The 26,968-nt window shown below is 58.5% G+C and overlaps 3 protein-coding genes across 4 annotated transcripts; all 3 read left to right on the plus strand.

The window, feature by feature from the left end:
• Positions 1–4,997: 4,997 nt before the first annotated feature.
• On the plus strand, positions 4,998–6,974 carry ZNRD2 (zinc ribbon domain containing 2). 2 transcript variants are annotated; one of them, XM_027090321.1, is made up of 4 exons: positions 4,998–5,543; positions 5,685–5,836; positions 5,969–6,053; positions 6,449–6,974. In XM_027090321.1, the coding sequence occupies exons 1-4, from the start codon at positions 5,114–5,116 to the stop codon at positions 6,790–6,792; spliced, it is 1,011 nt and encodes a 336-aa protein (XP_026946122.1). In that variant the 5' UTR covers positions 4,998–5,113; the 3' UTR covers positions 6,793–6,974. The 2 variants fall into 2 exon arrangements, with proteins under 2 accessions (XP_026946122.1, XP_026946121.1); XM_027090320.1 differs by having other exon boundaries at positions 4,998–5,588; positions 6,449–6,905.
• A 590-nt stretch (positions 6,975–7,564) lies between these two features.
• On the plus strand, positions 7,565–9,210 carry FAM89B (family with sequence similarity 89 member B). Its single transcript, XM_027090322.1, has 2 exons — positions 7,565–8,000; positions 8,397–9,210. The coding sequence occupies exons 1-2, from the start codon at positions 7,701–7,703 to the stop codon at positions 8,673–8,675; spliced, it is 579 nt and encodes a 192-aa protein (XP_026946123.1). The 5' UTR covers positions 7,565–7,700; the 3' UTR covers positions 8,676–9,210.
• A 1,895-nt stretch (positions 9,211–11,105) lies between these two features.
• Positions 11,106–26,941, plus strand: EHBP1L1 (EH domain binding protein 1 like 1). Its single transcript, XM_027090309.1, is given in 20 exon segments — positions 11,106–11,537; positions 13,968–14,025; positions 14,237–14,332; positions 14,691–14,744; positions 14,824–15,002; positions 15,081–15,223; positions 15,751–15,819; positions 15,907–16,052; positions 16,054–16,070; positions 16,237–18,307; positions 18,766–18,923; positions 19,017–19,065; positions 19,501–20,169; positions 24,337–24,382; positions 24,503–24,558; positions 24,655–24,778; positions 25,065–25,164; positions 26,014–26,087; positions 26,170–26,284; positions 26,419–26,941. Coding segments are annotated over 20 exon segments (4,428 nt in total). The 5' UTR covers positions 11,106–11,433; the 3' UTR covers positions 26,519–26,941.
• The last annotated feature ends 27 nt before the right edge of the window (positions 26,942–26,968 follow it).

A 26,968-nucleotide genomic window follows, 5' to 3' on the forward strand; every position in this document is an offset into this window, starting at 1 on the left:
ATGACTGGCCTTTGCACTGGAGGGAGATTCTGTCTCGATCTTCCATGGCTATTCACTGTACCAATATCCTTGAGAAGAGAGTCCAGGACAAAGGCAGTCAGTTGCCTCACTTGCAAAATGCGCAGAAACTCAAGAGATCCCTGGAGAATTGTCTTACAGTAATATCCACCCCTCATTTCTACACTATCTTGGCTTTGGGCGAATTTTCCCATGAGTTCACCACTCTGTTGGCAAATCTGATCGACAGAGGCTAGGACCAAATCTGTTCAATTTGTGTCATACAGCATTTAATTAAAGCTACTACCAACAGAACTACAAGCAGCAGGATGAAGCCAACTTGCAGTACTGACCTCAACTATGCCTCCCAGATGAACAAATCCATAGAGCATCATACCTACCTTAGAAAGCCAGGTGGCTCGCTCCTTAGTTCTCTGCATCAACCTTTCCACCTTGGCCCAGAAGGCATTCAGGAGAGCCTCAATTCACTGACCAAGGTTGCTATGGGTGATGGATTTCTCCTGTACTTCTTCCTTGCAGACTAGAGTCTGTGCAATCAATATATCTGCTGTACCTGGATTAATGCTTCCAGCCATGAGTAAGAAGGTCCTTTTTCTCTGACTCAGGAGTCTCCTATCTTCTGCCAGCATGCATGAACCTGTGGCAGGCTCATGTGTTAGTTTGCAAGTAGGCTAAAGTCAAGGATAAATTTCAAGTCACTCTGTTTTCTGGAGAGAGACAAGTTAATGTGTGACTTCCACGTCAATCATGCAGTCTCAAGGGTACTAGTGGTGCTTCTGGGAAAAAACATGGCGCCCCCAAGTGGGACTTACATCAGCTAGAGGGGGCCCAGGTTGACAGTGCCTCCCTTCAAGTCCATAGGCCTTAGGGCTTCCAGCCCAATCCAAATAATTAAGTCTAGTCCTTGTTTTTGGAGGGCTTGGCTAAGGGCAGTTAGTCCTGTTTGCCCATGCCACCAGCCAGATGCCATTCATCTACTCCATGGCATGACTGAGTGGTGATAGCTTCAGGATTGGGCCTGGGATCTGTATCTGGAGGTGATGTTGTTGACAGGTATTTTATGTAGGAGGTACAGGAGCTGAGGCTACCCGCTGCTGCTTCCAATCCCTTGGTAAGGTTAAGCAGAATGGCAATGAAACCCAGGTCAGAACTGTCTAGTGGAGCATGGCAGACTCAGCAGTCAGTTAAATTTCAGTCACTCGATATAGTTTGGGTGAGTTGGACCAAGATGTTGTCCTCAGTGAAGAAGGCTCCAAGTGGTTTGGAAAGACAAAGACTATAAGTGTCTTTCTTTTCCCCATTTTTCCCAGGGTCTGAGGTGTCCCCTCCCCAAGTGCCAAGGTTGTTATTCTCCCTCCAGTGTCACAAAATCGATGTGTTCTATTCTAGTAGTTAGAACTTCACCTTTTTTCCAATCACCTCCTACTTACACTTTTCATCTGGAAGGGTCAGGTGCAAGAAGGACAAGGACATTTTTATAAAACATACAGGAGCCCACTATGTCCCCCACTCTACGTGTAGGCCACTGTTCGGGGACTCAGAGAGAGAGGTGTGCGTGCCAAGCGCTCCAGGTATTCTCATGATCTAGGACCGTGTCAGTCAAATAAGAGAATCCAGGTGGTTGAGAATCCCCTAGGCCCCTTTCTGACTGGGCTGTCTCCCGGAGTTGCACCAATCAGGCTGACCTGGGGTTGCTGTTAAGGGAAAGAGAGAAGCATTATGTCCAGGAATGGTGAACGTGGAACCCTAAATTTTCAAAACTGGTCTATATAAACCCCACCCCTCTCATCTCAATCATTATGAAGGACATGGCCTAGATGAGATGGTCCCATCCTGGGGACAGCCACATTCAGTTATTGAACTGCTGTACTAAGGTGTGTGGACCAGGAGGGAGAGCCAGAAATCTCTTTGAGCTAATTTTTGAGGAGCTATTTCAGTGCTCAACAGTACCACATGCTTGTGGATGACAGGGAGGATAGAAGGATCACCAAATACCTAGACTATCAGCTCATTGTTGAGTGGCCTGAGATGAAAGGTGCACCATTGTTAGACTTCAATTGGTCCAGAAAGCCAAAATCATGACACAGATTCGTCTCAAGAACAACAATGGGGTGACCAAAGTTGGCTGATTGGCCTGAAACAGTACCACTGTAACCTGAAAAAGTGTGAGACACCATCCATAGCCCCAGGAAGGAGTCAAAGGTCCCATGCATTCAATCTCTCAGGAGTGGGCAGGGGCAATGCCACATACACTGTAGCCTCCTCTTCACAGAACAAACAGCTGAACTTTTGACCGGGATCACAAATCTGGCATGGAGTGGTGGCTTCTGCATCAGCAGCATGGAGTCCTTCACTTTGTGCCCACTCCGTGATGGTGGACGTGTTGCCATATCTGGTATCATGATGGGTCCAGGCAGAAATGGAGACAATCTGGGCAGTGCAGGCTCGAACAACAGCTTGATTCATGTCAGTCTCATCAGAGAATGGGCCTTTAGCATGGGCATCTGCATAAGTGATCTAGCGAGTTTGATCAGCCACGATTTGTTTCCACAGTTAGCTGAGAACATTGCCGTCCAAAGCCCTCTATTAGGCGGCAGGGCCCTGACATTATCTATCTCACATTTGGGGACTCCTTGACTCAGCAACCACAGCAACATTGCTTTCCAGCTGGAGCGGCAAGGTTCACACCCTTTGGCTGAACTGGGCTTGAGTTGGTCAGTCTTGCTAATGGTTTGGCAATTTTGTTGATCTTCTAAAGAACTAACTTGTAGGTGAGTTGATTTTCTCTAATCTATTCTAGTCTTCCTTCTGCTTGCTTTGGGTTTAGTTTGCTCTTTTTTCTAGTTTCTTAAGGTGGAAGATTAGGTTACTGAATTGAGACTTTTTTTTTCTTTTAAATATAAGAATATACAACTATAAATTGCCCTCTAAGCACTGCTTTGGCTGTATCTCACAAGTTTTGTTATGCTGTGTTTTCATTAATCTCCAAGCAGCTTCTAATTTCCCATGTGTTTTCTTCTATGACCCATTAGTTATTTAAGAGGGTGTTGTCTAATTTCCACATATTTGTGAATTTCCCAAATTTCCTTCTTTTACTGATTGCTAATTTCATTCCACTGTGATCTGAGAACATACTTTGTATTATTTCAACGCTTTTAAGTGTGTTGAGACTTGCTTTATGGTCTAACATATGGTTAGACCATGTATATTTGAGAAGACCATGTATATTTGAGAAGAATATGACCTGCTGTTGTTGGGTGGAGAGTTCTATAGATGTCTGTCAGGACTTGGGCTTGACTTGCACAGCCGTGACTTTTATTAAAAGGAGACTACCTTGATAGAGGGTATTTCTGTCCCCCTGTCATAATAATGTCTCATTTTTGCCTTGTTTTAATAGAAGGGCTAGGAGAGTTTTCTAGGGCAGTGGAGCTGATCACAAGAATTTATCTAGATTTCTTTGGGGCACCTGTAGCAGTACTGTAAACCTGAAGTAAGACAATAGGAGCCCAAAGAGTAATAAATGCCTCATCTATGGTTTCCTATGGGAGTTTGTCTCAAGGAAATTTCCCGGAAGAGGGACAAAACTCCCTTATAGCAGCGAAGACCCATTAGGGGGGAAAAGCTGAGACCTTTTACTGTCATCTCAGAATAGATATAAGATTCGCATGATAGCCTGTAGAAAGGGCTGAGCTGTAAGATGACCCAGCTGTTGCCATTCTTCCTTACCAAGCATCACATGCCCTGCCCCTCCTCTCCCAAGTGAGCCAGCAAAGTTCTAATGATTCATCTATTTTCTTGTCCATAGCAGTAATGAATTTCCCTCCATTCATGTTTAATATGTGTGTGCATCTCTGTAAATGCTGCCTGAAAGGAGGTGGAAACTTCTGTACTCCCAGGATGAGTCTTTTTTTTTTTCTTTTTTTGGCTGCATTGGGCCTTTGTTGCTGCACGTCAGGATGAGTCATTGGTTGTTACAATGGGGCAGGCCTGGACTGTGAGGCGCTACCTTTCCACTCCCAAACCCCACCCAGAAGAGAGTAGTTGTCATGAGGAATAAATGAAAGGGAGTAAATGGGAGGATGAGTGTAAGGATCTTAGTTGGTGTCAGACAGGATAAGCTGCTGAGTGGATATGGGCCATTATGATGACACAGAAGGGTGCATCGAGAAATTCGGTGGGGGGTGGGGCGTGCTGGGAGCTGAAGATAGTAAGGACCCGAAGGGTCTGTGTATATAGGCTAGAGGCCAAGAGTGCCTAGTCATTTTGGCAGAACTGACCTGGTGTCAGGCCCTGAGTCAGGTACACTGCTGCCCAAGAGGCTGCTGGTAGATGGACAGAGTGACGTGGGGCACAGGGCTCTCCAAGGAAGCAGGAGGCAGGAAGAGTCAGAAAATGTAAGTTCCAGGGAGTCTATGTAGGAGGAAGATGGGGCCAGGAGGAGGGTACTCTATCTTCAGGTAAAACTGAAAGCATGTGCTGCCAGTCAGAGAAGGAGATTGCCGATGAGATTACGGGAGTCTAAGTCCTAGCTCCTTCTCAACTGACCTGGTGTACTGCCTTGAGGCACTGCAGGCTGCACATCTGGGGACTGCTGCCTGCTCCACCTGGCTTCTTCAAACCTACTAAAGGAGAGGAGGTGTATGGAAAAAGAACAAAGAGGAAAAAAAAAAAACCCACCAAGGCCAATGGTCAGGGAGCACTAGTAATTTTAACAGCAACGCACTCAAGAAGAGCATAACGGTCACAGGCATGTGTAATAAACCCCTCATCCCCACCCTCCAGCATGTATCACTCAGTTGCGGCTGGAACCGAAACTGCGCATGCCCAGCACAGCGATTTCCACCCCCACCCGCAGTCAGCTGGCTTTTCGAGGGTTCAAACTTCAACAAAACAAAATGTCTTCTTAAGGGCTGACTTTGAATCAGTCCCAGGCCTTTGGGTGGGGAAGATAGGGAGTGGGCAGACTGTAACACCGAACGTGCAGAAGGGGAGGGGTCTTGAAATAAGCTGAAAGGCAGCGAGAACGATCGCCGCCTGGCCTGCCTTGCCAGTTGAAGTGAGAAGGGAAGGACTGAGGCCCGAGGAGGCTCCACGCATGCATAAGGGGCCGTTTGTTATCAAGGGTGTTGTGATGTTGCCACTGCCCCGCCTGCCCCGGGTCCTGCCAGTGCGGAAAGGGAAACTCCAGGGGAGGCGGAGGCCAGCGGAGATTTCTCAAGCCAACCGGTCCCCTCCCTCCGCGGCGGGCAGGAAGAGCGACTCTGAGCAGCCACTTCCGGGCCCTGCGACTTTGAGCTGCATTATCACGGAGACGCCCCTCCTGAGGCCCGGCCAGTCGAAAGTTCTTGTCCACAGGCTCCCACCGAGGGGCGCACCAATGGGACAGGGTCTAGTCTGCGGCAGACACGCCCCACTCTGGGCATCGCGACGTCGGAGCACACAGAGCGTCATTTCCGCCCTCATCCTCGGCCCCACAGGAGGGGGCGGAGCCAAGCGGAAGGCGCGCGGCTTGTGCGTCACTTCCGTTGAGTCTAGCGGCGACAACGGTAACATGGCCCTGAACGGCTCTGGTGAGGACTTGGGCTGCGGGGGCTTGTGGCTGCGGGTTGCGGGCTGCAGCCTGCTTCGGCAAGACCCCCCGGCCCCTTGTGCCTCTCTTCCCCCAGAAGTCGACGACTTTTCCTGGGAGCCCCCGACCGAAGCGGAGACGAAGGTGCTGCAAGCGCGGCGGGAGCGGCAGGATCGCATCTCCCGGCTCATGGGCGACTACCTGCTGCGTGGTTACCGCATGCTGGGCGAGACGTGCGCGGACTGCGGGGTGAGGAGAGACTCGGGACGTGGGATCCAGGATGGGGCCGCGGACCAGGCCACACGGCCCTTGACCAGCGCTCCCCTCTGGACCCCATCGCCCGGCGTCTCACTCCTGCCCCGTGTGCTTTCTGGCCCCTAGACGATCCTCCTCCAAGACAAACAGCGGAAAATCTACTGCGTGGCTTGCCAGGAGCTCGACTCAGACGTGGACAAAGATAATCCGGGTGAGGTGTCGAGTGTGCTTGGTGAAGAAGTGTGGTGAGAGAGGCTCAGGAACAGTAGGTGGGAGGTGACAGTGGTATTTGTGGGTGAGGCGGGGGTGAGTTGCTTTCTCCTTTCAGCTCTGGAAAGGACCATTCATTCAGTAAGAGCACCAAGCACCTACCGTGTGCCAGAGATCATGGAGGGTCTAGCTTATCAGGCATAGTTCTGATGAGAGAGATGAAGCAAGGGCATAAATAACTCTGATACAAAGAAGAAAATGGATAAATTGCCTTATACTGGGGCAGGGAAAACATCTCAACTAGAGAGAGAGCAGAACAGTAAAGAGTAGGGAAGTGGCTCAGGGCTGAGGTGAGCCAGGTATCCTGACCATTCCACCGGCTTTTTCCTCTTTTAGCTCTGAATGCCCAGGCTGCCCTCTCCCAAGCTCGGGAGCACCAGCTCGCCTCTGCTTCGGAGCCCCCCTTGGGCTCTCGGCCTGCCCCTCAGCCCCCAGTACCCCGTCCAGAGCACTGTGAGGGAGCTGCAGCAGGGCTCAAGGCAGTCCAGGGGCCGCCCCCTCCTGCTGTGCCTCCAAATGCAGATGTCGTGGTCTGCACACAAGAGGCTCTCCTGCAGAAACTGACCTGGGCCTCAGCAGAGCTGGGCTCTAGCACCTCCCTGGAGACTAGCATCCAGCTGTGTAGCCTTATCCGGGCTTGTGCTGAAGCTCTGCGCAGCCTGCAGCAGCTGCAACACTAAAGAACCCCTCCTGAGAAAATCCCTGTAGAAAAACAGCTGTTCCTCTTGTGTGATTTTTTTCTTTTCTTGGTTCTGAGTGTGCATGTAAGCCCCAGCTCTGCTCGTCTTTTTCCTACTTTTGGCCTCTCATGCTGTCACAGTCTGGTCTCCTTGATGCCCTGAGAGATGAGTTGGGCTTGTTTCTGCTCAGTTTCCCCACTCAAAGGATGAGGCGGGAGAGGACTATGTGATACTTTTATTCTGATGAGGAGGCCACAGCCTCCTCAAAAGCAGAAACAGGCGTCGCTCTCTAAAGGAACCCTGCAACCTCCTCAGCCATCCAGTGCTCATTCCCCACCCTTGAGTGAGATTTGGGGTTCCAGTCCCCTTGGTAGCTTCCCCTCCTTTCCCCGAGCATCCCGACACCATCATCCTATCCCACCTCAGGCCCAGACCAGGTACTCAGATACTGACAGGGTGTCAGTCAATTAGGGATCAATTATGGACTTATCCTCAGTCTCCTGACCACCCCCCCCCTTTTTAGATCCTTGAGAGTTATAATAAGGCAGAATAAATAAAGTGTTGTGTGTGGGGGTGGAGAACCGCGAAAGAACCGCACGCTCCGCTTTTGCCCTCTTCCCTCACCCCTTTTTCCTGTTCCCCTTCTATTGGTGGCCAATTGCCTGTTCTCTGCTCTCTGCGACCTGGGGCAACGTGGGCGCATCAGCCGTTGCCCTTTTAAGAGAGGCCCTGCCCACACGGAGGGGTGGGCAGGGGGCGGAGTCGGAGGAATCGGGTAGGAACAAAGCACTCCCTGCGGGCGGCGGCTGGGCTCGGCTGGCGGGGCCGCGGGGTGCGGGGCCTGCGGGCGGCGGCCCGGGCGGAGCGTTGGAGGGAAGGAGGTGGCATCCTCCTCTGCCGGTCCGGCCATGAATGGGCTGCCTTCGGCCGAGGCGCCAAGCGGCGCGGGCTGCGCCCTGACCGGTCTTCCGCCGTTACCGCGCGGCCTCAGCGGTCTTCTCAACGCGAGCGGGGGCTCGTGGAGGGAGCTGGAGCGCGTCTACAGCCAGCGCAGCCGCATCCACGATGAGCTGAGCCGGGCCGCCCGCGTACCGGACGGGCCCCGTAACGCCGCCGGCGCCGCCAACGCGGGAACTGCCGCGGGACCCCGCGGCCCGCGTCGCCCTGTTAACCTCGACTCGGCGCTAGCGGCGCTGCGCAAGGAGATGGTGAGTAGCCCTGCCTCGGTCAGCTGGGCGTTGCGGGGTGATGGGGGCTGCCGGCGAGCTTGAGGGTCCTGGGGCGGGGCGGAGTACATAAGGCAGCGCGCTATCTGGGTCTAGAGGATTGGCAGAAGCCGGTTGGGTCAGAGGGGATATGGTAACAATAATTAGTTACCGTTTATGGTAATAGTTACTATGTATTTTAAAATGCCTTACTAGTGTTATTTCATTCTATTCTGCTAGATAACTGTTGTCCCCATCTTGCAGATGAGGGTCAGTGGCTTTGCCTACAGATTCACAGCTTGTAGGTGGCATCTGATGTCCACAAAAACCTGTGCTTGGGAAGACTGGCTAGGGGGGTGGCTTCGACCCCAACCCCAGCCCACTCTCAGTCTTTTGCAGGTGGGCCTGCGGCAGCTGGACATGTCCCTGCTGTGCCAGCTGTGGGGCCTGTATGAGTCGATCCAGGACTATAAGCACCTGTGCCAAGACTTGAGCCTGTGCCAGGACCTGTCATCCTCCCTGCATTCAGACAGTTCCTACCCACCTGATGCTGGCCTATCTGATGATGACGAGCCTCCTGATGCTAGCCTGCCCCCAGACCCGCCACCCCTCACTGTGCCCCAGACGCACAATGCCCGAGACCAGTGGCTGCAGGATGCCTTCCACATCAGCCTCTGAAGAGCTAGGGTGGTAGGGGGCATGTACCCATGCAAAAGGCTCAGAAACTCACCCCTCAGCAAGTATTCAGACTATAGTGCCTGCTTTCCCCCATACCACCTCACCTCACAGGAGGAGGGCAAGGCCTGGGCCCCTTGGGAGCAAAACTGCCTACCCTCTCTCTCCTGTCTTGGGTTAGCTGGCACTGGGGCAGGTACCTGCGCTACAGCCTCTGCCCATGGCACTGGACCTTCACTCCTCCAGCTTGGCCGACCTTCAGTCTGGCGGTGGGGTCCAAAGCATCTAGCACTCCCTTGGCACCTCTGTGACTGGGATGAGTGCCTGGCTCCTGTCTCTTCACCTTTTGCTGCTATTGGCAGCTGCTGGCTCAGGGGCGTCCCACCTTTGGTCCCTGGGTTCCACGGCCCTAGACAAGGGCTCTCCAGGACCCATTCCTGCACCACCCACGGCCGGGAGGGCCAAGGCTCCGCGCTGGATATTTAAGTTTAGGGGCCAGCCTCCTGGGCGCATAGATAAATAAATAACTGTCTCAGCATTGTTGTGTTTTGACTGCCTGGCTCAGGGGCGGGAAGATAAGCGGTAATTCTGTAAAGTGCTGCCCCGCGCTCCGCCAGCAGGTGGTGCCCGAGACCCCGAGTTGGAAGAGGCTCGGCGGTGCCAGGGTGCGAACCCTCGCTCCCCGGGCAGAGTCGCCGATCTGCCGATCGTTCCAAGCTGCCCCAGCTTGGTCCCGCGGTTGGTTGTGTGAGTGCGGGCGAGTCACTTCCCCTCTCTGGCCGGAGGCCTGGAGCTCAACGCCCCTCCCCACTCGCTTTGGGCTTTCCTGGCCGGCCGGGAAGGAAAGAGAAGGAGCCGCCCTTCTCGAGGAGAGAAACTTTCCACCCCGAGTGGGGGCGGGGTTGGGGCGGCACAGGAAATGGGTGGGCCTGGGCTGGCGGGCCGGGCCGAGGGGCCCTAGGCGAGAGAGGGGAGGGCGCCTCCTGGAAGGGCCTGGGACGAATGAGTGACCTATAGGCGGGAGAAAAGAGTTGCAGAGGCAGAAGGGGGGTGAAATCGCAGTGCTCCAGGCCTCCCCAGAGGCCAGACAAGCCCCGGAGGGGAGATGGGGGCAAGCCTCTGGGCTTGGATGCATGAGACTCCCAGCGGCGTAAACACCCTCATTCTATGCCTGGCTTCCCCTCAACAGCACCTGGGACCTTCAGGGTTGTATGTAAAAGGCTTTCTCTAACAGAGGAAACGGAGAACCGCGATGCTGGGTCTAGGAGCTAAACCCGGTGTCAGGTTCCCTCCCCTCCCCCAAAGAAGCCTGAACACTTGCGAATGGTGGGTGCTAAGGCTTCCACACACACGCACAATACCCCACAGCTTCCTGAAACGAAGAGAAGAGGAGAGGACCTCAAAGTTGCGCACTTAGGCTTACCGGCTGCTCATCCCCATGCCTCCTGGACACAACTCAACTGACACTCCTGGCAGATCAGACGTCCTGTTCAAACCGAGTATTTATCAAGGACCAGGCTTCTGTCCATTCACAAACCTAGCAGAGCGTTCACACTGGCAGACGGAACAGGCTGATGTGCTGCTCTATGGCAGTTCTTGTAACTCTGCGCCTGACACCTGCAGCGGCTCATTACCAAGCAGGCAGCCGGGCGGGCTGGCGATAAGGGCTCTAATCTAGGTGTGAACAGAGCGGTTAACGCCCCGGGGCAGGCTTCCCAGGGGAGGGAGAGTAAACACACACACACTCCCGTCCATGATAACGGATTTCAATAAAACCGGCAAAATCAGCCAGGTTCTACACTAATGCTTTCCAAGCTTTCATTCTCAATGATGTTGTAAAAGATGGAACTATAATTATCCCTATTTCACTGAGGTGAAAACTGAGGCTCAGAGCGTTAGTACCTTGCCCAAGGTCACACGCTTGTTGGAAGTCATCTGCTTGTGGGATGTTGGGACCACCTTCCCACTTGACAGCTGGAGAGTCAGGTTCTGAAACTGGCAAGTGGGTGCTGCCCACAGGTAAGGCTACCCGGGTTGGCCGCTGACCCTGCTCCTTCCTGCTCTGGTTAATTCGTGGGTGGCAGCAGGAGTCTGCCTCTCCCCAGTGTTGAGGCCAGTTGGCTCTGGCTCAGCGCACTGTGATCCTTCACGTTTCTTCTCCTTTCTGGGTCTCTCTTTCCCCAGCCTGTGAAATGGGGCCACCAGTACGTACCTCCCAGGGCTGCGGTCAGGAAGGGAGGCGGCCGGGGCAGGGCTCGCGAGGGCGGTACCAATTGCTGGTGGCTCCCTGCCCCGGCCCGCGCGCCCCCCACCCGGCCCGCGCCTCCACACCGCCTCGGCGCGCAACAAGCGGGCGCTGCGGTCCAGGCGCCCCCGTCGCCCCTCTCTCTCCCTCCCGCGCGAGGCCCCGGAAGCCGGGCCGCCCCGCCCCCGCGCTCTCACCCCGGCCCCCGCCCCCCGCCGGAGCCCCGCCCGCCTTCCGACGGGGGTGCAGCTCCAGGAAACGGCGCGCTCGCCGCTCAGCGCTCCAGCGACACGACGCGCCCCGGACGACCCCGCCGACGCAGCCAGACCACCCAGCGGGCCCCAGCGGCGGCGGCGGCAAGAGCGGCTCCGGGTCCCGCGCCTCGGACCCCTCCCCACGGACGGGGCGGGCGGTGCCGATAGGAGCCCGGAGGCCATGGGGACCTGGGCCAGGCCAGCGATCGCGGGCCAGCGGGAGCCCCGGGTCTGAGGAACGGGCGGCGGAGGCGGCAGGGCCATGACCTCGGTGTGGAAGCGCTTGCAGCGCGTGGGCAAGCGGGCCGCCAAGTTCCAGTTTGTGGCCTGTTACCACGAGCTGGTGGTGGAGTGCACCAAGAAATGGTGAGTGGGAGGGAGGCCTGGGGCACTCCCCAGACTGGCGGGGACCCCATCCGGCCTTGGGGCCTGAGAATCCTGCCCCCAGTCCAGTGACCAAAGACGCCGCCTACCCCAACTTAGGCCCTGGTGACCCGGGCACAGAGAAGTGCCGCTGCAGCTGTGGCATCCCCGGAGCTGAGGGTGTGGGCAGCCTTTGGGGAGCGGAGGGCAGGACTTGCGACCGGAGAATCTGTCTGGGCCCACACTTGCCTCAACTGCACTCAGGGCTGAGGGAAGGGAGGCCTCCTGGTTTTGGCCAGAGGGATGGTTCAAGGTGGCATCAGACAAGGGAGCAAGTTTTGCCGGTCTTCAGGTGGAGGGGCTGGGACGGCAAACACCATGGCCCTAGTCCAGCTCAGAACAAGGATGTTGCCCCTTCCTCCGCTGCCCATTTGTTGAACCAGAGGAACTACCCGCCCCTTCAGCCGGAGTGGGCGCTGGGAGGCTGGATCCGTCTCCACAATATCCTTAAAAGGGGAAACTGAGCGCTGGGAGGGATGAGGAGGGAGGCGGGGAGCAGCTTAAAAGGGCCTGAGGACTTAGGAGGTTGTGGGTCGTGGAGGAGAGAGCCTGGGGAAGGCAAGGTGGTGGGGTGCAGGGAGATAGGTGAGGGGGTGCAGGACCCCCCAGCCCAGACTGCCAAAGGACCCGGGGCATCTCGTTCACATTCCCCCACCCGCAGCTGCCTGGGCCCCTGCGTCACACCCTAAATATACGTGCTTGCTAGTGTCAGCTTCCCCTGGCTGGATTAGGGCACAGCTGTGGGGGCCTCAGCCGCCAGGCGGGGCTAAATTTAGGCTCCCAAGTGAAAGCACAGGAAGGGACCAGGGGGTCCAAAGGGAGGGGAGTGAGCAGGAGGCCTGGGGTCCTTTGGGCAGCTGTCATATCCCTGATGTTGCCTGGGCCAGCCAGAGGGTGGTTCACACCACTCAGCAAGGCCCAGAAAGGACGGGCCGGCTGGGGTAACACAGCACAGGGCTGGAACTTGAACTCTGGCCTATGGCTTCTGCCTTCTGCCACAGCACCCTGGGTGAAGACAGGGGGACGCTGGGCACGGTCCGGAGAGCTGGCTGAGGGTGTGGGCACTGTCAACGTGTCTGAGTCACAGGCGGCGGGCAGGGCCTCCTGAGGTTTTTCGCCTGGAGCCCTGGCTAGGAAGCTGCCTCTGCCCAGGTCACGGCTCCCCAGGAGGGCGTGCCCAGCCTGAGTCAGGCTGCCTAGCCAGGCCCTGCCCTCCCTAGGCTCTCACTGTCTTCTTCCCCTTTCTGGGAAGTCCCCATGGCTGCCCTTAGCCATCGCCTGCAGTCTGGGGTCCAGGAGAGGCACTTGGCTCCAGGCTGGAGGGCTCTAGGCTCAGCTGTGTGCCCTTGCCTGGCCCCTAACCTCTCTGGGTCTCGGCATCCTCAGGGGCTGACAGGAGAGCCAGTTATCCTGGCTCGGCCTCCAGAGGGGCAGTGCGCTGGGTGAACCTGAGCGTCCTGGCAAGGGACAGGGTACAGGCAAGGAGGACTCTTACGTTGCCATCTGCCTGATGATCCTCTAACCATCCCCACCCTCCTGGGCAGCAGTCGGCCCCTCCAACGCAAAGGGGCCCTCTTCCTTCCAGGCCCAGCCACGTGTCTGGGACTCGGCCCCGCGCAGCTGACACTCTCCTCTCGCTTTGTCTCTGTCTCCCCACATCTCTGCCTCTCCTGAGTCTGCCCTGGCATGTGCTGTTTCGGCTTAGATGCCGCCTTCTAGAAGTCTTCCCTGGTGCCCCTTGCGAGAATCGGGGGCCCTGCAAAGCAAAGGGCTGGGCGTGGAAGGTCCTGGGAGGGTATCGAATGACAAGCTGACCCTATGCCTCTCTGCCTACTTCCCAACCTCTGCCCTCCCCTCCCGACCTTACACCCACACCCCCATCCTGGGACCCTGGCACTTGCCATCCTCTCTGCCTGGAGCCTTCCTTCTCCAGACCCTCCTGACATGACCCATTCCCTGCCCCAGAAAGGTCTTGCCTCTCCTTTGCTTGGCTCTGCCCCCAAATTGGGCTGGGGTAATAGTATGCACTCTACAAATATTTGTGAGTGAATGGGCTTCTTTTACTCTGAGGCTGTCTCTCTGTGTCTCTGAGTCTGTGTTTCTTGCAGGGTACTTGTGTTTCTGTTTGTCTCTGTGTGTGCCTGTCTCTCTGTATGACTTTCTTCATACTTCCTGCTGACCCACAGGCCTTTGCCCTCTGGCCCAGGCCTCACCCTGCCTCAGCAGCCCCACCCTACTCCCTGTGGCCCCAGATAAGGGGCTGTCTGGGCCCTGTCCTGGGGGAGGGGGATGTGGGCAGAAGGGAGACTGGAGGAGATAGAAAGGCCGGGTGGGCCTGACTGAGTAGCCCCCTCTCCCCGCTCCGCCTCCCAGGCAACCGGATAAGCTGGTGGTAGTGTGGACCCGGCGGAACCGACGCATCTGCTCCAAGGTGAGGGAGGATGTCAGCTGGGGGTCCAGGTTGGGGGTGGGGCCAATTGGGGGTGGTAAGTGGGTCAGGGCTGAGGGGTGAGTGGAGTCAGGTTCAGGTTCAGATCAGAATCCATAGAAGGGAGAGAAAGATGGGGTCAAGGTTGGAGATAAGGGCAAGGGGTTAGGGGGAGAGTTAGGATTGGGGGGAGGACTCAGACTGCTCATTGTAGGCCCACAGCTGGCAGCCGGGCATCCAGAACCCATACCGGGGCACCGTGTTGTGGATGGTACCTGAGAATGTGGACATCTCTGTGACCCTATACAGGGTAAGTCTCTAGCCCTCCTGCACAGATGGGAATGAGCCAGTGATTGCAACCCTGGGCAGCCACAGGAGGCCCCTGGTGCGTTATCCATCCAAATAGAAAAGAACAGAGGGGTGAGACCAAGAATCATGGCAGGGGGCCTATTCAGTGTGAGTGGCCCAGGAGGTCTCCTTGGAGGAGGTAGCATTTAGCCACCACATGAAGAGAGCTGGGATCAGGAGAAGCCGGGAGCATACCTGCCAGGAGGGCTCAACATGTGTGAAGGCCCCACACAATCACCTCCGGAGCCAGCACAGGCTCTTCTCCCTGCCCTGTCCCCGCCGCAGCAGCCTCTGTACTCACCGGTGCCCCCTTTTCCCAGGACCCACACGTGGACCAGTATGAGGCCAAAGAGTGGACGTTTGTTATTGAGAATGTGAGTGGCTGGGGCGGGCTGGAGCCTGGGGTCTCGGGGACTCTGGGGCAGCACTGATGCTCCTTCTTCCTGCCCCCAGGAGTCCAAGGGGCAGCGGAAGGTGCTGGCCACAGCCGAGGTGGACCTGGCCCGCCATGCAGGGCCTGTGCCTGCCCAAGCCTCACTGCGGCTGCGGCTGAAGCCCAAGTCGGTGAAGGTGGTGCAGGCCGAGCTGAGCCTCACTCTCTCTGGGGTGCTGCTGCGGGAGGGCCGCGCCACGTGAGTGTCCAACTGCCCTCCTGGGCCCTAGTCTATAACCTCTGACCGTAGCCCTCACCCCTGATCTCTGACCCCCAGGGATGATGACATGCAGAGTCTTGCGAGCCTCATGAGCATGAAGCCTAGTGACGTGGGCAACTTGGAAGACTTTGCTGAGAGCGATGAGGAGGATGCTAATGGCCCAGGGGGCCCGGACGCGAGGGTTCGTGTCCTCCAGCCAGGTGGGCTCACAGCTGTGGACTGAGATCGCCAAGACCTAGGGAGGGTGGAGGATGACCCGGGCCAAAATCCACTTGCTCTTTTGGGGCAGGGCCAGCTTGTGCACGCCCAGTGGTCGGAGCGCACTATTGCCAGGTGGTCCCAACCTGCCCAGCAGCCCTGATTGTCCTGCAGAATGGGTTTCCAGTACCTCCCTGTGCCCCTGGCCCTCTCCTCACCCCTGCCCACGTACCTGCCCCGAGACAGCTGGGCCAAAAGCGCAGAGAGGGGCTGCAGTCCAGGCTTGCCACCCCTCACTACCCAACCTCGTCCCTCCCTTTTGCTTGTTAAGGCTTTTTTTTCCATCTGTCCTTGTTGGTCCTGTCTCTCTTTTCCTCTGCACCTGTGGACCTGTCTCTTCTCGTAGGCCGGGGCGGTTCCCTGAGGCTGGGGCGTTTCCCAGGTAGGCCCAGCATTCTAGTTGTGGGGAGGGGGTCAGACCTGCAGGGCCCTTCCCTGGGCTGACCTGCCCCCAACGCCCCACCCCCAGATACTTCTCGGGAGCTGAAGACACTCTGTGAGGAGGAGGAAGAGGGCCGATTTCGGCCCCGGCAGGCAGGTGAGGCCCAGGCTGGGGTTGGGACGGTGGAGACTGGACCTCCAGTCACAGGGCCCAGGTCTCAGCATCCCCCTTCCTTCCCCCCAGCTGCCAGCCCTTCTAGTGCCGAGGATACCAGCCCAGCCCCTGTGAGTGCCCCTGCGCCCCCAGCCAGGGCCTGCCGGGGCCAGGGGTCAGAACCAGCTCCTGTAGCAGGGGGCCACGTGGGGCCCAAGGCCCCAAGGCCCCCCCGGAACCCCACCAGAGACAAGGTGAGCTTTGGGGTCAGCCCCAGCACCCCGCCCTGTCTACTCTTAAGAAGTTGCACACCCCTTGCCAACCTGCCTTTCCAGGGTCCCAGCAATCTGAGAGGTGGGGGGCGCTGAGAGCGGGGGGCCAAACGAGCCCCTGCAACGCACCCTCCTGCTCTCTCCTCAGGTCCTCAAGACAGCCAGGCCAGGACGCGGCCCCCAGCCCGGCCCCTCGGCTCCGGAAAGGCTCTGATGCCCCCTGGCCCCCAGTCCCCCAAGGGGGAGATGAGGCCCCCAACGCCTCAGGGGCTCCCCCAACAGGAGTGAATTCTGCTGTGGAGACCCAGGCCTGGGCAAGCCCTCAGAAAGGGACAGAGGCCCAGGGAACCGGGCTGGGCCCAGGCATTGAGGACAGAGATTCCAGCAACTCTTTGGAAGGGCAGAAACCCAAGGTTGAAGAGGGGGGCATTGGGGACAGGCCAGAGGCTAGTGGGGTGGACACTGAGCATGGGTCAGGAGTCAGAGAGGTGAACAGTAAGAGGTCAGAGGTCAGAGCTGGGGAGGCTGAAGAGAGTTTAGAAGTTGGTCAGGTGGATGCTGAGCAGAGGTCAAAGGTGAGACATGTGGACACTAAGGGACCAGAGGCTACAGGGGTGACATCTGAGGCAAGATTCAAGGGAACTCCTGAGGCTCCTCCAAGGGGCTCTCAGGGGAGGACAGGGGTCAGGACCAGGGAAGAGGCTCCCACCATCCTGAGCCCACCCCCAGCGGAGCCGGCAGGGCAATCCAGGCATCTCAGTGACCTCAAGGGGGCCAGGGCTGCTGCGGGCCAGGAGAGAGAGGGTGCAGAGGTGAGGGGTGGAGCCCCTGGTGTTGGGGGGACAGGCCTGGAGCAGGGCCCCTCTGCTGGAGCAGCAAGCGCCAGGCCCCAGGTGAGCCAGTACCAGGGGGCCCCACCAGCAGCTGACCAGGGGGTGATGTCCAGGGATATGAGGGTCCGGGAAGTAGAAACTGGGGATTTGAGGGACCTGGGAACAGAAACTGGTGTGACAGAATCAGAGTTATTGGGGACCCAGAGAACAGAAGTGGGTGGGTCAGGGTTCCCCGAGATAGAGACTGAGACAGCAGAAGTGGAGATACTGGGGACCCAGGAGACAGAGGCAGTGAGATCAGGGGTCCTGGAGTCAGAGGCTGCTGAGATGGCAGAGTCTGAGGAACTAGGGACCCAGAAAACAGAAGTCAGCGTTTTAGGGGTCCCAGGGGCAGAGGCCGGGATGGCAGAGTGTGAGGTACTGGGGACCCAGGAGACAGAGGCTGTGGGTACAGGAGTTCTGGGGACGAAGACTAGGATATCAGAGATTGAGATACTAGGGATCCAGGAGATATCTGGGGGTTCACGGGTACTGAAGATAGAAGCTGATACAGCAGAATCTGAAATATTGGGGGCCCAGGAGACAGAGATGGGGTGTTCAGGGGTCTCAGAGATAAAATTTAAGATAACAGGGATGCAGGAGACAGAGTTATGGGGTTCTGAGGTCCCAGGGATCGAGACTGAGACGGCAGAAGCTGAGATACTGGAGACCCAGGAGATGGCAGCTGGGGGTTCACGGGTCCCAGGGATGGAGACTGAGACACTGGGGACCCAGGAGACAGAGGTTGGGGGTTCAGGGGCCCCAGGGACAGAGACTGAGACATTGGGGACCCAGGAGACAGAGGTAGGGGGTTCAGGGGCCCCAGGGACAGAGACTGAGACATTGGGGACCCAGGAGACAGAGGTGGAAGATTCGCAGTTCTCAGGGCCAGAGGCTAGAATGGCAAAGGCTCAGACTTCTGGGGCCCAGAGGGCAGAGACTGGACTCTGGGAGACCCTCAGATATGAGGCTTTAGCGGCCCCAGTCACAAAGCATGGAATTTTAGGGTCCCAGGGAGCAGAGGCAGAAACTACAGTTTTGAGGGGCCAGGAGGTGGAGGCTGGGACTTTGGGAGTTTCAGAGGCCATGTCTGGGGTTTGGGGGGCCGAGGAAGCAGAGACGGAGGTTTCGGGGGCTTCAGAGAACCAATCTGGTATTTTTGAGGCCCAGGAAGCAGAGGCTGGGGTCTCAGGAACCGAGAAGGGAAAAGAAGCTGAGGGAAACCTCCCAGAGGCCAGCCTGATGGAGGCGCAGGTGGCCAGTGGGGCAGGGGCTGGGGTGCCCAGGCCCTCGGGGGCCTCTTCCCCAGAGGAGCCTGAAGAGGACAGGAGGCTGCCGGGCAGCCAGGTAGGGATGGGGGCCGCCGAGGGCCCAGTCTGCTGCTTCCCACTAACCTGGGCTGAGCTAACGGCGGCTCTGCATGGACCCACCTGGCCGACTGGGGTGGGGTGGGACAGGAGCTCAGCTTCAAGGAGCCCCTCACCCCCTCCTCTCCGAGGGTGCCCTGGCTCCCCCGCCCTGTCTTCCCTGGGTTGCATGGAGCGGGATGCCCCGAAAGCTGATTTTCTGGGCTGACCTTGAGGTGTGGCTGCTGGGGGCCTCTGATATCGCCTGGGGGCCACTGACCTTTTAGGTGACCTTGGTAGATAACACTGGAGCTGGAAACCCTTTTGCCTGACCCTAAGGCCCTGGCCAGTGGTCCGTGGTGACTCCTGCAAACCCAGAGCTGGAGCTGTTTTGTGCCCGAGGGGCAGAGGGCACAAGTCCCACGTCCACATTCCCTAAGCCCATCCCTGTGTCCCCAGGCACCACCCGCCCCGGTCAGCTTCAGTCAGTCCCTGCTGGAGTGGTGCCAGGAAGTCACCGCCGGCTACCGTGGCGTCCGCATCACCAACTTCACGACATCCTGGCGCAACGGCTTGGCCTTCTGTGCCATCCTGCACCGATTCCACCCGGACAAGATGTGAGCTGCCAGAGGGAGTGGAGATGAATGGGGGAGGCTGCCAGGAGGGGAGGGTGGTGTGAATCCAGCCTCTGATCAGCGCTCTCTCTGCAGCGACTTTGCCTCCCTGGACCCACTCAACATCAAACAGAACAACAAGCAGGTGAGACAGGGTGGGAGTGGTGCCTGGAGGGAAGGAGGATCCAGAGCCAGGCCTAAGCTAAGATTAAGTTCCTTGTCCCCTCTGTGTGTAGGAGAGGAATCTGTGGGCTTCATGGCCCCAGCTGTGGCTTTTGGAAGTTCTGCCACTTAGTTACCCTTTTGGTCTTTATATTTTTCGTTTTCCTGAGTTTAGCTTTGTTTTTTTTAAGCATATTTCCACCAGATGGTTTTTCCCAAAAGCACCCCGTTTGGTGTGCAGTTGCTGGGTAACGCAGGGGCGGGCCATGTTGCTAGATTTCCCCCAATAGGAAGGTGAAGGCGTTGTTGGCAAACCCAGGCGTGCCAGTCGCAGGGACCTCCTCGTCGTTCCGGGGCGGGGCGGCAGGGTCGCTGGCTGACCCGCCGCCGATGACCCGAACGAACGTACCGTCCCTAGGCCTTTGATGGCTTCGCGGCCCTGGGCGTGTCGCGGCTTCTGGAGCCGGCGGACATGGTGCTGCTGTCGGTGCCCGACAAGCTCATCGTCATGACGTACCTGTGCCAGATCCGCGCCTTCTGCACGGGGCAGGAGCTGCAGCTGGTGCAGCTGGAGGGCGGCGGCGGCGCCGGCACGTACCGCGTGGCCAGCTCCCAGTCGAGCCCGCCCGACGAACTGGACACCGGCGGCCTGGCGCAGCGGCTGCGCGAGCACTGGGCCCAGGAGCCCCAGGAGGCCGCGACCCGCGCGTACGGGACGGCCCCCGAGGCGGCCTCCAAGGACCGCGGGGCCGAGGCGGCCTCCAAGGACCGCGGGGCCGAGGCCGCCCAGGAGCCGCGCTCCGTGGAGGCCCCGGCAGACGGCCCTGGAGCCCGGGCATCCGTGCCCCCGACAGAGGGGCTGGTGAACGGGATGGAGGCGCCGGGCGCCGCGGGCGGCGTGAGGCTGCGGCGGCCGTCGGTCAACGCGGAGGCCGGGCCCGTGCCCCCGCCCCGCGCGCACGGCTCCTTCTCCCACGTGCGCGACGCTGACCTGCTGAAGAAGAGGCGCTCGCGGCTGCGGAACAGCAGCTCCTTCTCGGGGGACGACCCGGACTCGGGAGCCGCGGGAGCTGCCGGAGCGGCGGCGGTGAGTGCCCTCCAGCGGCGCGGGGGTCGGGGGAGCAGGGCAGAGCAGGGGCGGGTCTTGAGGGACCCCAAGGGCAGGGCTGGCGCGGGGCGGGGGGCGGTGGCTTCAGGGCGGCCGGCCTCTGCAAGATGCGGGTAGGCGTCTGATTTGAGGCACCGGTGCTGCGGAAGTCCCGCTCGAGGACGAGATAGCTCTGCCAACTCCTCAGCGGGGGCGCCAGTGCCCAGGCCGGCGACCCGGCGCCAATTTTTTTTTTTAAATGAATTTGTCTATTTATTTATTTTTGGCTGAGTTGGGTCTTTGTTGCTGCGCGTGGGAGCAGTGCGCGGACTTCTCATTGCGGTGGCTTCTCTTGCTGCGGAGCACGGACTTCAGTAGTTGTGGCTCGCGCGCTCTAGAGCGCAGGCTCAGTAGTTGTGGCGCACGGGCTTAGTTGCTACGTGGCACGTGGGATCTTCCTGGACCTGGGCTCGAACCTGTGTGCCCTACCCTGGCAGGCGGATTCTTAACCACTGCGCCACCAGGGAAGTCCTGCCGCTGGCTTTTGCTGCCAGCCTTGGCCAAGATGCAGGCTAGTGATTTTTAACGCACGGCAACCAGTTAGTGGAATCAGGCTGTAGCAGGAAGTTCCTAGAAGGTTCCGTGTAGTCAGCGCTCTTTATGGACTGTTAAGTGGGTTGGGGCGTTTCTTTCCCTGCTGGTGGCGCGGGGTCTACCGGCAGCCACCACTTTCCTGTAAGCTGGGAACAGGGTTTCTATACTCAAGGGAGCTCTCCAGGGCCTTCCAACCCCAAGATACTCTGACTCGGATCCTTAACTCCAGACACTGGAAACCAGTTTCCTCTCTTCTCTGATCATGTAAAGTTGGAGATGGGAGACTCTGCTGGGTGCCCATGTTCCCCCATCCCTTGCAGGTCTCAGGTCAGCCTCCCAGGGTGTCTCATGGTCAATACACTAAAGAGGAGATGGTTCCAGAGAGGGCAGGGATTTGCTCAAGGACTCACAGCCACTGAAGTCCCGGCCATGGGCTTTCCAGCAGCACCGTCCTGGACAGCAGGGGCAGCTCTGTCAGGCTGCTTCAAGCCTTCAGCTGTCCAGGCATGACCCCTAAGTTCTAAGGAAAAGAGGGAATAAATTGGGAGAGGCTTTTTGGAAGAAGCAGCCACTTGAGCCAGGCTGATAAGACGGGCAGCTTTTCCCAGGTGAAGAATCGGAGGGCTGGTTCTCAAGAGGTGGGACCTCACAAGTAAAAATGTGGCAGCAGGAAAGCTCAGGTCTCATTTAGGGAACTGCCAGCCACCTCCCTTAAGGTCCGCAGGCGGTGATGAGGCTGGCCTGGAGAGCAGGACCCCTGAGTGCAGGGTCAGAGGTGCAGCATTGAGCCTATGAATGAGAAACAGGAAGGGCATTAGAGGCACCCATAGGAGCTGTGCTCTCCTGGCCTGTGTTGGCCTCTGGCCAAAGCTGCCTTAATGTGTCTCAATGGCTCTTTATATGTTAAAACAGGAGGCTCCATCTTTCTGGGCCCAAGTCCCAGCATCTGGTCCTTCCAAGCCAGGCCCCCCTCCAACCCTTGTCCCACAGGAGATATATGACCCATGGGGCTGGAGGGGATGCTTCCTCATTGGCCACTCCCATCCCCCACCCCCCATGCGTACAGTAGGAGGACGTAGGGCCTGCCCCTGGCCTTGCGAGCTCCCAGAGACCTGGATGGGATGAAGTCAGTCGCCTTGAAGCTGGGGCAGGGCTGAAGCAATGCCATGAGGAGGGCAGGGTGCCTCTGCTGTGGCCCAGCAAGGCTTCCTGGAGGAGGGGCCACACATGAGGGTGTAGAAAGGGGAATTTGGGTCAGACATGAGGAAGCGTTGGAATTCCCATCAAGGCTGCCATGAGTAAGCTTAGTTGCTGCTGAGGTTGGGGCTTCTCCACTCCTGCATCCGCCTGCCCTATTGGTTGAGCACTTGCTTCATGCCTGGTCTGCCCCCTCAACCCCTCAGCAACTGCTCCTTCTAGGAAGGAACAGTTACCCCCTTTTGCAGGTGGGAATGTTGAGGCTCAGGGATATGAAAAGATAAAGGGAGTTGATACTGGTGTGAATCCCGGTTCCGACACTGAACTCTAAAATGGCGCCCTCTACTGGGCCCAGCACTATGAACTGGCTGTGTGACCTTGGACGAGCCACTTAATCTCTCTGTGCTCTTTTCCTGAGGATGAGAAGTAAAGACATGAAAGCTTTTTGCAAAGTGGCATTGAGGTACTCATGCAGGGTGTTGTCAAAAGAGGGGAACTGTGAGGGACTTCCCTGGCAGTCCAGTAGTTAAGAATCCGCACTTCCACTGCAGGGGGCCCGGGTTCGATCCCTGATTGGGGAACTAAGATCCCACATGCCGCACGGTGCAGCCGAAACAAACAAACAGACAAACAAGCAAACAACAAAAAAGAGGGGTACCCCAACCTGAGTGTACTCTGTTAAAAAATTTTCTTTTAAAAAGGGGGGGGACTGTTTTTCCCCAGATGTCTTTCTGGAGCCCTGTGTCCTTTACGTACAAGGACACAGGCCCAGTGCGTGTGACTGGGCCAGAGGCAAACAGCAAATTGGTGGCCAAGCTTGGGAACAAACTTTTGGATTAGACAGCCCTAGGCCTGGGCCGGCCCTGTTTGAGTGTCATTTCTGACCCTCTGTTTCCTCATCTGTAAAGTAGGGATGGTAACCTTCCCCGCCTCACAGTGTTCTTGGGAAAACTAAATGAGTCGATGCACGTACAGCACCCAACACACAAATAGATGCTTAATGCGTATCAGCCGTTACAGTTAACCGGTGCGCCCTGAGTGCATTCTCTGGACCCCAACCTGTCTGCAGGGGCCGCTGCTGCTTAGGGAGACAGGCGTAACCCACAGCTGTGACGAGGGAGGCCCTGGGGGCTAGGGTGGGAGTCAGGGAGGCTTCAGGAGGCCTGAAAGTTAGGGAGGGAGGAAGAAAGCCCTGTGAAGGGGCCCCTGGAGGAGGTGGGGCCGAGCTGGGTCAGGAAGGTCGAGTTGGCGTCCAGCTGCCCAAGACAGAGCCCGCTCCAGGCTGAGGAAACAATTTGGGGAAGCGAAAGTCCACCACTGGGGCCGGAGGGTGGCATCTGGGTGGGGCCCGGGGCAGTAGGAGTTGAGGCTGGGTCTGCCACCAGGCCGTGGCAACGAGGCTGGGAGCTGAGAGGGGGTGTGAAGAGAGTGACACCATCGGGGGCGAAGGTTTAGGGAGACCCTTCAGTTGTGGCTTGAGGGTAAAGTCAGCAGGCAGGGCGTGGGGGGAGGCTGGTGAAGAGGCCGCCACCTACCCAGGCCAGAGAGGAGGGCCCCTGAGCAGGGGACGTCCAGGGCTGCCTCTCAGAGTTGCAGGGTGGGGTGGACTCAACACTTTCAGAGTTGCAGGGTGGGGGTGGCTCAATACTTTCTCCCCACCTCGCGACCTGGAAAGGTGGCCAGAGCAGGAGCCATCAAGGGGGCCTGGCTATTAGCTGAGCTGAAACTTGGGGGCCCCCAGGGCTGACAGTGCCAGCAAGTTGCCAGGGGCGGGGCACATGAGGGGCCAGCGCTGCCCTTCCCGGCTGAAATTGGTAGGTGCAGCTGCCTGTTCTGTTCCAAGTGTTGTTCGGCAGGCACAGCATTCTCTAGGTGTGGGGACTGAGAAGGTGGGAGGGTGCCCCGTTTGGCCAGGAGACAGAGGTACTGGTTGCCACGTCAGCTCAGCTCAGTGTCACTGAGCGGGGCCCTGGCCATGATGGGGATGCTGGCACTAGGTGACAGAGTCTGAGATGACCTGAGGGAGATTCATGGGGGAGGGGGCAGAAGGGGGAAGGAGAGGCCCCAGCTGGGCCCCTCACAGCCTTTCACCCCCGACTCAGAAAAGCCCTGTGAGGCCCCAGGAACGAGGACTGCGAGGCTCGGCCAGTGGGAGGGGACTGGCCCAGGACCACAGGGCCAGGCGTGGTGAAGGCCTTTGCTCTAGGAGGTGCTTCCCCAGAAGGGATGGGGGTGGAGTTCTGTGCATGCAGGACCTCCAAGCTGCAGGGCCTGGAACTGAGGTCCCCCCTCCCCTGTGTGAGTGGGGCTCCGGCTGGCCCCAGGGCGGGCTGTTGGGGAGCCCCTCCAAGCCCTTACTGGCCTCCTCCTCCACAGGAAGTCGTGAGCCCTGACCCCAGCCCTGCCCCACAGCAGGCCCCTGGTGAGTAGTTTTGAAGGGGTGGCGACTCAGCTGAACTCAGGCTGCTCACAGATCCTGAGCTGGGGACCTTCTGGGGACAGATGTCAGTTGGGGGTGCCTTAGCCTGGTATCTGTCCACAGGTGGGAGTCCCCCATCGGAGGAGCTACCCCCAAGCCCAGCAGAGGAGGCTGGGCTGGTAAGGAGGGCTGAGGTGGGAGGAGTGATGGGTGGGCTTCCTAGGCAGGGCTTGGGCTCAGCCCACCCTGTCCCTTGCCCCCGCTTTCCACCCCAGCAACGGTTCCAGGACACAAGTCAGTATGTGTGCGCAGAGCTACAGGCCCTGGAGCAGGAACAGAGGCAGATAGATGGGCGGGCGGCCGAGGTGGAGACGCAGCTGAGGAGCCTCATGGAATCAGGTGGGGCGGGCATCTGGAGTCCACACCCCAGCACGTGCCACCACGGCTACCCCACCCTGCAGCTCTTTCTGACCCTGGGAGGAGTGGGAGGAGACAAGGCTGGGGTCATCTCCCCATTTACAGCCGGGCACCCTGAGGCCCCCGGCCGGGAAGCAGCTTGCTGGAGGCGCACAGCTCAGGTTTCTGAGATGCCACAAGGGAGCAGACACCGTCCCCCACCCCCAGCCTCCCTGCTGCTGACACAGGGGTCAGTGGCAGGCCTGGTGACTGCCCTGGCCCGATTCAGGTGCCAACAGGCTGCAGGAGGAGGTACTGATCCAGGAGTGGTTCACACTGGTCAACAAGAAGAACGCTCTCATCCGGAGGCAGGACCAGCTGCAGCTGCTGTGAGTGTTGGTGCTTCCCTGTCCAGGCCCCACCCCTGCCCACCCAGGGCCGGCAGAGCAGATGGAATCTTAACTACTCTAATTAGAACTGTTCACTGCTCTCTTCTTTCTCTGAATTTTTTTTTTTGAAGAAATTGCTCAACCATCTTAATTTTTTCCATAATTTCCTGTATAAAATGTATACTTCTTAAATTGGTACTGTTTTTATGAATAAGAAAATCGAGGCCCAAAGAAAAATGTGGCAGGTCAGTGCTGAGTGCCCCAGTTGGACCCTGTTCCTTTACAGGAAGGAACACTGAGCCTGAGAGACAGCTGAGCTGCTTTCCTGGGTGGGCTCAGGAGCAGTTCTGGGCTTCATGGCCTTTATAGCCCTGCGTGGTGGAAGTGGTTTTGCCTCCCTTTTACATCTTGGGTCATTTTTCAGAATAATTTTAGTCCAATACTTGCTGCTTATGAATAATATCCATCTGAATAATCCTTCTGGGTTTCTTATTTGTTGAAAAGGCGGTGGGATGAGGGGAGGAGACGATATAAACTCCCAGCAGCTGGGGAACAGTTGAAACAAGAGGGACTTCCCTAGCGGTCCAGTGGTTAGGACTCCGTGCTTCCACTGGAGCGGGCCGGGCCGGGGTCTGATCCCTGTTGAGGGAACTAAGATCCCGCATGCTGCCCAAAAACCAAAAACAGAAGAGATGATTCCAAGCTGGGACTAGGGTATAGCTCTGGCCTCCGTCCAGCCATCTATGGGAACTGGCGGTGAGGTGGGGGGCGGGGGTGCCAGGGAGTGGTCCGAACCCTGGGCCCTCCCTGCCATTCCTCTCTCCCTGACCTGGCACCCCACCCCCCCAGCATCGAAGAGCAGGACTTAGAGCGGAGGTTCGAGCTGCTGAGCCGGGAGCTACGGGCCATGTTGGCCATTGAAGGTGGGAGATGGGGCCCGGGGGCCGGGGACCAGGACCGGGCAGGGGCTGGCGCCTCCTGACCCTCAGCCTCCTCTGTCCTCAGACTGGTTGAAAACGGCCGCGCAGCAGCACCGGGAGCAGCTCCTGCTGGAGGAGCTGGTGTCGCTGGTGAACCAGCGCGACGAGCTGGTCCGGAACCTGGACCAGAAGGAGCGGACGTGAGTGGGGCCGGGATGCGCTGGGAGCTGGGAGGCTCCAGGGGGGCTCTCGGAGGCGTGCTCGGTCTGGACCCCGGGGGTGGCCTGCCTGTGGGGCCTGACGCTGGGGCTGACTTGAACCCGTTCCCTCCCAGAGCCCTGGAGGAGGACGAGCGCCTGGAGCGCGGCCTGGAGCAGCGGCGCCGCAAGCTGAGCCGGCAGCTGAGCCGGCGCGAACTCTGTGTGCTGAGCTGAGGCCGCGAGGGCCCGGACGTTTTCGCCCCTCCCGGTCCGTCCAGACCGCAGCTTTTCTCCCCGTCGCGCCCGGTCGCCGCTTCGGGCCTGCGCTCCGGAGGACCGGACCCTCCCCGATGCCGCGCGTGGCCAGTAGGGGCCGTCGTCACCCTTTACCAGGAGGGGACGCGCGGCCCTTCAGGCCCCGACGGACAGGGGCGGCTGGGCGGCCGCGCCGCCCGGGCGTATTTATTAGTCCGTGTGAGTGTGTGTGCGTGTGTTCGTGGTGGGCTGGGGGGTCCCAGGCACGCCCCCCAGAGCCCCTCCCCGAGGGCAGGACCCGGCCGGCCAGCACCGAGGGAGAGGGACGGCTCTTGAACTGCCACATCCCCGCCCTCCCCCTTCTTCCTGTTCCTCGCCAGCAATAAAGTTAGAAAAGGCCAAGCCAGGGCTCCGGGGCTTTCTCAGGAC

This window comes from Aethalodelphis obliquidens, unplaced genomic scaffold (genome assembly GCF_003676395.1).
Source record: "Aethalodelphis obliquidens isolate GAN/ISIS:26980383/991018 unplaced genomic scaffold, ASM367639v1 scaffold69, whole genome shotgun sequence".
NCBI classification, from domain to species: Eukaryota; Metazoa; Chordata; class Mammalia; order Artiodactyla; family Delphinidae; genus Aethalodelphis; species Aethalodelphis obliquidens.